At 39.6% G+C, this 6,330-nt stretch overlaps 1 protein-coding gene across 6 annotated transcripts; it reads right to left on the reverse strand.

Annotated features, from left to right (window-relative positions):
• Positions 1-2,643: 2,643 nt before the first annotated feature.
• Positions 2,644-5,640, reverse strand: LOC104610646 (uncharacterized). 6 transcript variants are annotated; one of them, XM_010277366.3, is made up of 7 exons: positions 5,401-5,640; positions 4,303-4,710; positions 3,607-3,754; positions 3,337-3,497; positions 3,184-3,246; positions 3,006-3,074; positions 2,644-2,905 (listed from the first exon to the last, which is right to left on the reverse strand). In XM_010277366.3, exons 2-7 carry the CDS (start codon positions 4,483-4,485, stop codon positions 2,834-2,836), a joined length of 696 nt encoding a protein of 231 aa, XP_010275668.1. In that variant the 5' UTR covers positions 4,486-4,710; positions 5,401-5,640; the 3' UTR covers positions 2,644-2,833. The 6 variants fall into 6 exon arrangements, with proteins under 6 accessions (XP_010275668.1, XP_010275669.1, XP_088746208.1 ...); XM_010277367.3 differs by having other exon boundaries at positions 4,303-4,718; XM_088890082.1 differs by having other exon boundaries at positions 4,303-5,079.
• Positions 5,641-6,330: the final 690 nt, after the last annotated feature.

The following is a 6,330-nucleotide window of genomic DNA, read 5'->3' on the forward strand; positions in this document are numbered from 1 at the left end:
GTGGCTAGAGGTGGCATATTTGCATTGTCTTGTACTTCGGCCGGTGGGAAAGGAACATCGATCTGGCCTATTGTGATAGTTGGGATTTGGCCATTGATGTTGTTATTGGCAGAAGGGTGGTTTGAGGATGCCGTTGAGGGTGATTTTTCAGAGAAGACGAAAGAAGAGAAGAAATGAAAGAAAGAAACAGTAGCTTTCCGCTGTGTTTCCCACAGACGGTGTCAATTGATGATGCACAATCTGCTCATTCTTTCATATCAGTAATTGGGCCTGAAATAGGTTCTGATCTGGCGGTGCCGAGTTGTACTGTCGAGCTAGTAACTGTATGTCCGAGCTGGAAGAGCTGTAAAGAAGGAAATATTAGAGTGCCTGGGTAGGTTTTACCCAAGAGAACACTTTGATGCTTAAGTCAGAATAGGGGTTTCTGTGAGAATATGTGAGAGAGTTCAAGAGCTTTTGTGTGCATACCTTTTAGGATGGATTTGTCTAAGGTTCGGTTGCCATCAGGCAACATCTCTGAGTCTTCTGCAAAGTTGTTTCCACAGTTTAAGGTGTGCTAGAGTGTTAGTTGCTAGATTCGCGCGGCGTTACAGGTCGCCCGCGGGTCTTGTGGCGCACAGTTTGGCGAGCTATTCCCATAGCCGCAGTAACGGTACTTGTGTGGGAGCGGTGCGCGGAGCGGTTTTGGATGAGCTTGAGTTGTCGGTAGGCTGAGCTCGCCCCAGTTCAACGGCACACCTGGTGCTGGTTGCTACGTGTTAACCTGTCGAGCTATCTTGCGGACTCAGATACTATGTCATCAACAGCGTGCACGTATAGGTATTTGCGTGGGATGACCAAAATGCCCCTCATCAAAACCAAAATACATAGATTGTCATTTTGTAATTGCGTCAAAAAAGGATTGTCATTTTGTAATGAAATTGTTAGGTGGTTTTGCTATTGAAATAGCAACCCGATGTTGGTGGGTGCAATCGTGATCAAACCGGTTTAGAGGCCTAATCCATGCACCCATCATTGACTTTAAATAGTTGATCCCTTTGGGACATTGTAAAAACACTATTACATCCATCTCTTAAGGCAACATATCATTAGGGTGGTAATTTGCGGTCGGGATGAGCACTAGAAATTTTTTTGACACCTGTCCTTTATAATACCATCACCCCACCCTTAAAAAGGATTAATATCCACTTTTGACAGTTATCAAAATATTTATCAAGTGCTTATTTAATGTACTTACTTTGTTGTGCCTATTAGATCCAGTCCCGATAATTTGTATCCGGTATGACATGTCTGATTGAACTTAGGTCATAAACAAGTTATTTTCGAGTTAAGCGGGTCAATTTAAACCTGGCACATTTATTAATGTATTAAACTAGTCGATATAATTTTGATAGATCACGAACTTAATTTATACCATCTTTATATGTATTGTCAAATATTGTCAATCCAATATCATTGACCTGTCCTATGTTTAAAAACCCTTTAATATATTAGAAAATAAAAAACTTTTTGGCATTGTCTAAATTCTTAAAAGGAGTTCAGATCATGCCATTGAAAGAAGAATCCAGTTGGTAAAAAAAAAAAAAAATAGTTTACCATTTGTTGTTTTTTATTTTTTCTTTTTCAATTGAGTTGACGCGACTCAATTTAGACTACCAAAAACAAAATTTATTGAGAAAGCTATTCATTCACCGTAAATCCCTCTATGCAGAGGAAATTTTGAGTCGTCGATATTTTATGTGTAATGCGGCGGAAGGAGATCAGAAACAATATTGGGAAATGGGAGAAGTTGGCGAAATATTTTCAGAATGCAGAGGACACCAGAGAAATAAAAGGGAAATTTCACTTTTTCAAGCAACACGCTAATTAGTAAGTTAGTAACTACTCCAAATGCTTTGTTTGCTCCAGATTCGAAAGTTAGTCAAAGAAGCAATTTGATGATTGGGGCCATGCTTGTCAGCACACCTTAGAAGTGGGGGTACCTTTACAGCATGCCCACACACACCCATATGTATGTTCAGATTGGCGCCATGAGGGGATGTTCCTAATACATGGCCGGGATTGGTTATAGTGATTAGAGAATCACTTCCTGTTATGACTTCGGAGGATCTCCGTCCGTCTGGAATTTGAATTTTGAAAGTTAAAACCTGAAACAGCGAGACCAACCCGTCATTGGTGAACCTTGTTGCACGTAAGTATTATTGTACACACACCACACATAGAGAAAGAGAGAGAGACGTTGACGAATGACGACCTAGGATTCTATTATACCCGCCTCAGTCCAACACTCCCAACTCGTCACCGTCACCTTAGCTGTCTAAGGTCCTACCATAACTCGTGACACCTACCGACAGCCTGGCGATTTCCACAAAAGTACCCGCGAAAAAATATCCGCACACATTGGTCTAATCCACGGGAATTGCCTTCGCCCGTTTTCTGCTTCCAAAAGCATCCAAAAGCAATGATTCTGTTTGTCTCATGATCTAAATCATTTCAGTGATTGACAAAAGCAATAAAACAGGTAGACCCTTGTTTAGTTTTGGTTATCTGCTATACTCCATATCGTTCGTATTTTGTAATGCCGATTCAATTCAAACCCAACATGTACAATTTTGATTTGAGATTTGAGATTTGAGACCAATCTTGCTCAAAATTTGATTCTCAAAATTAAAAACAGAACTAAGGTTCATCGTAGCCCATATATTACAATGTTAGAAAATTGAGACGATGGATTGGGCTCGCCCAATCAGAGTTTGTTCTGTAGGTTAGACATAAAATATATATTATATTACAAACGAGGAAATCATGGAGTTGTTATCTCTGTAATCACCTCCTACATGTCTACTCCTTTCAACCTCTTGGCTGCTTGTATGAATTCCTCGATGACATCAACTTCGTTCATTTGCTGTGTTCAAGATTTCAAAGTAAACAAACCCTCATCAGCTTGTATATTATATAGATAGATCAATTGAAACATACAAGATAGGATGGGATTGAGAAACCACCATCAATGAAAAGTGTCTTCGGACAGCATCAACCATTTGATCTTTGGATGGATTTGAGTTCATGCTCATCTGAAGTAAAACATGTCCACTTTCAAGTAAATCTTATCATCCAGAGAAGATATGAAGATTTTGCATAGCCGAGTGATTTGGTAAATAATAAATAAACAAAAGAACTCACAAGGTTAAAACGTCTACAATATCTCCACAATGAGTTCGATCCTAGTCTGGCCAAGTTCACTTTCTGATCCAAAATATTCATCTTGTTAAGCCTGGTCTTATTACATAAAAATAAAAGGGAAAAAAAAACTGACTGCTGCTTTCAGATTCTTACCACATGAGGCTTGTGAATATTTGACTGAACCTCTCTGCTGTTGCTTCTGTTCCCATGAACTTCTCTGAAATTGCTCCGGTTAGTTGATTTTGATGAAGATATCCATGGCCGTGCATGCCTAATTCTTGGCTTGCTTGGTTTGTGAAACTCAATACTACTGGCTGTACAAAGAGAATTAGAGGAGAACCCCGTTATAAGTAACATGAACATGTTTGACCTAACCCAATATTCATTCATGTCCATCCTTGTGAATAAAACAGTAAAACATACATAAATCATGCTCCTTCTCGCCCATGTCGGAGCTACTGTAAGAGTTATCCAAGTCATTATCTTCATCATCTTCTTCATTCCCAGTAGGAGGTTCCAGCACGCTTAAAGCATTTCTTTGTAGCTTAACTTCGACCCCATTCTTTAGAACCTGAGATTTCAGTATACATAATAGTTTACTAATCCACCACAATAAACAGAAAACGGTAATTAAATTGAACTCCACCCATGAAAAGAAACGACTGATGGGTTTGCACCCTGAACTGCTTTTGCACAGACTAATAATCTTCGTGAGCCTAATTTAAATCAAGGATCAAATGACAAAAACAAGAAAAAAAAAAAAAAAAACAAATAATACTCTTTTTCTCAGCCTTTCAAACTAATTTCCCGCATGATTATTAGAAAAACTCTATTTTTTTCTCTCACCCATAAATCCCTAATTTATAATTGTTGATAGAAATTTCATGAACATAGATCCAGTTACGATCCTTATCATTATGAGAAACCCACCACATTACTCAACCAAGCAATCTTTCTAAGTTACCAGTGAAGCCATAGGCCAATTTAAAGAAGCAATTGCCCTAATTACAAGGGGAAGCAAAAACCCTAAACTAGGTATGCATGACAAAGTCATGAACAAATAGAATGATACACAGATCTCGCTGTCATGAAAAAATAGAGAAAGATCGGAAGAAATACCAGCCAGTGCCAACCGCCGAGTCCAACAGCCTTTTTGACAACCCCTTGCAGACCCACTAGAACAGATTTTGTCCGGTTGTTCCCTGTAACAATGACTTTCGTGTGCCGAGGAAGCACAGACAACTCTTCATCACCGCTTTCTTCGCGGAAGGGAGACAGGAAACGGGAAGAACATTCCAGCATCTTTTTTGATCTACTGTGTTAGCTCCCAACTGTGCAGATGAAATATTCTCAATTGATCAGAAGAGCAGTAACGCCAATGACTCGACCACCATGATCCGACCCCCAGTGTTCAGAACTGGTAAATCATATGATATGGTTGAATTGCCGATCAGCAACCCATCGTTTTGAGTTGGAAGGTTCTTTCCAAAACTAAAACTTGAGTCGCAAATGAACCCAAGACACCAACTGAAGCCCTTGAAACAAAACCACAAACAACAATTAGGTTTTCAATGCTTATTACAAGGGAATTTCATTGCATTTAACATAAAACGAAATGCATGAATGATTCCTCCGATTCACGGACTTGGCTGATCCTATTAAATGGATTCAGTTAATCCGATTGAGCAAAAAAGAAGAAGAAAGAAAGAGAAAAGCGTTGAGATTTATAAGTTATTTGGAACTGGAAGTGAAAATAACATCTTATTTTTGTCTGAAATTAGTTTTCAACCCATCAAAATCTCAATTTGAAACCCTGAAATTTCATGTCGTGGAAGCAATGGCATGTGATATATCTGAAACAAAACAAAATCGAAGCTCGCCAGATGGAAATTCTAGCTGAAAGAAAAAGAAAGAACAATCATCAACCTCTGACACAATTTCCCTCAATAACCATTAACTAAAACTAAAAGGTCCAAAACCCAAAATCCCTTATTTTACCATCCCAGTTTAAACAACTTGAAGAATTCCACTAATAAATCGCTCCAAGGAAGATAAACAAATCCATGAAGTTGACAGAAACTTAAAATCAATCGAAGCGATCGGAGCAAGTAAACCCTAGAAGCCAAACTCGGTACAGAATGCAAGGATTCCCGAGATCCAAAGCCCCCGAAGCACATGCGTCCAAAAATTAGCAAAGGAAAAGATGATCTTACTTACACAACACCTCTTCAGAATCCACCGATTCTTAGATAAAAGCATCGATTTGACCAACAACGCACAAAATGCAGTAGACTGGCACTGAAAACAACCTTCGACACAATAAATTCAAGCTGGGAGAAGCTGAATTTCGAGCTGTAATCTAGTGTAGAATCGTAGATCTACGAGAAACCAGCACGCAAAATCCGAATTGCATGCGAGGGAAAATCGAGCAGCAGCTCGAATGCCTGAAACTCGCTCACTCTCTCTCTCTCTCCCTCCCTCCCCACCTTGGTTTTCCAGATGGAATTCTGCTCACTGAGAACAGCAAGAGCACACTAAATGCCTACCAACTGCCATAGAAACGACCTGCCTTCGCCGTACGGTCACGCCTTTTGCAACCCAATCTGACTGATTGACCGGAATTAGCCGGTTAGGAATCGTCCGGGGCACGGCTTGGAAAAGACAAAAGAGTTTGGGAGTTGAGGCTCATTGAGTCATGGCTCGGCTGGCTCAGGAGTCAGGAGTGAAGCGAGGGCTCAGGACTTCAGGACTCAGGAGGAGGTTGGTAACCAACTTTGTCGTCTTTGCATTATTTTACGAGACAACATGAATACATCAAGAAGACCCAATCACAACAAGCATGTGAGCGTACAGCGAGCCACACATTAACATCGACGGATCTCATTACTCATTATTATTACAACAAATTATACTAATAATAATTTGCCCTAATAAAAATAATAATCAGGGGGACCCACATTGGTGTTTTCTATTTGATATTCTGATTCGAGTGACTGTTTCGATCGCCTATTATGATTTATGATCATGACATTAAAAACACTGGAATGGAATCAATAGTTCTGGTCTGTTGTCCTTTTGATAGACAAATTGACGAAAATGTCCATAGGAAGACGTAAAATTCAATTCCTTTGCAGTGTTTTCTTTTTC

Source organism: Nelumbo nucifera, chromosome 6 (genome assembly GCF_055504915.1).
Source record: "Nelumbo nucifera cultivar China Antique chromosome 6, China Antique-T2T, whole genome shotgun sequence".
Taxonomy (NCBI): domain Eukaryota; kingdom Viridiplantae; phylum Streptophyta; class Magnoliopsida; order Proteales; family Nelumbonaceae; genus Nelumbo; species Nelumbo nucifera.

What these genes read in the sequence shown, in the direction of transcription:
- LOC104610646 (XM_010277366.3), bottom strand. Translation starts at nt 4,485, where the DNA reads ATGCTGGAATGTTCTTCCCGTTTCCTGTCTCCCTTCCGCGAAGAAAGC. An exon ending in TCGGCGGTTGGCACTGGCTG is followed by an intron (nt 3,755 to 4,302) that starts GTATTTCTTCCG and finishes CTGAAATCTCAG; the next exon opens with GTTCTAAAGAATGGGGTCGA. An exon ending in GAAGACACTTTTCATTGATG is followed by an intron (nt 2,906 to 3,005) that starts GTGGTTTCTCAA and finishes TCTTGAACACAG; the next exon opens with CAAATGAACGAAGTTGATGT.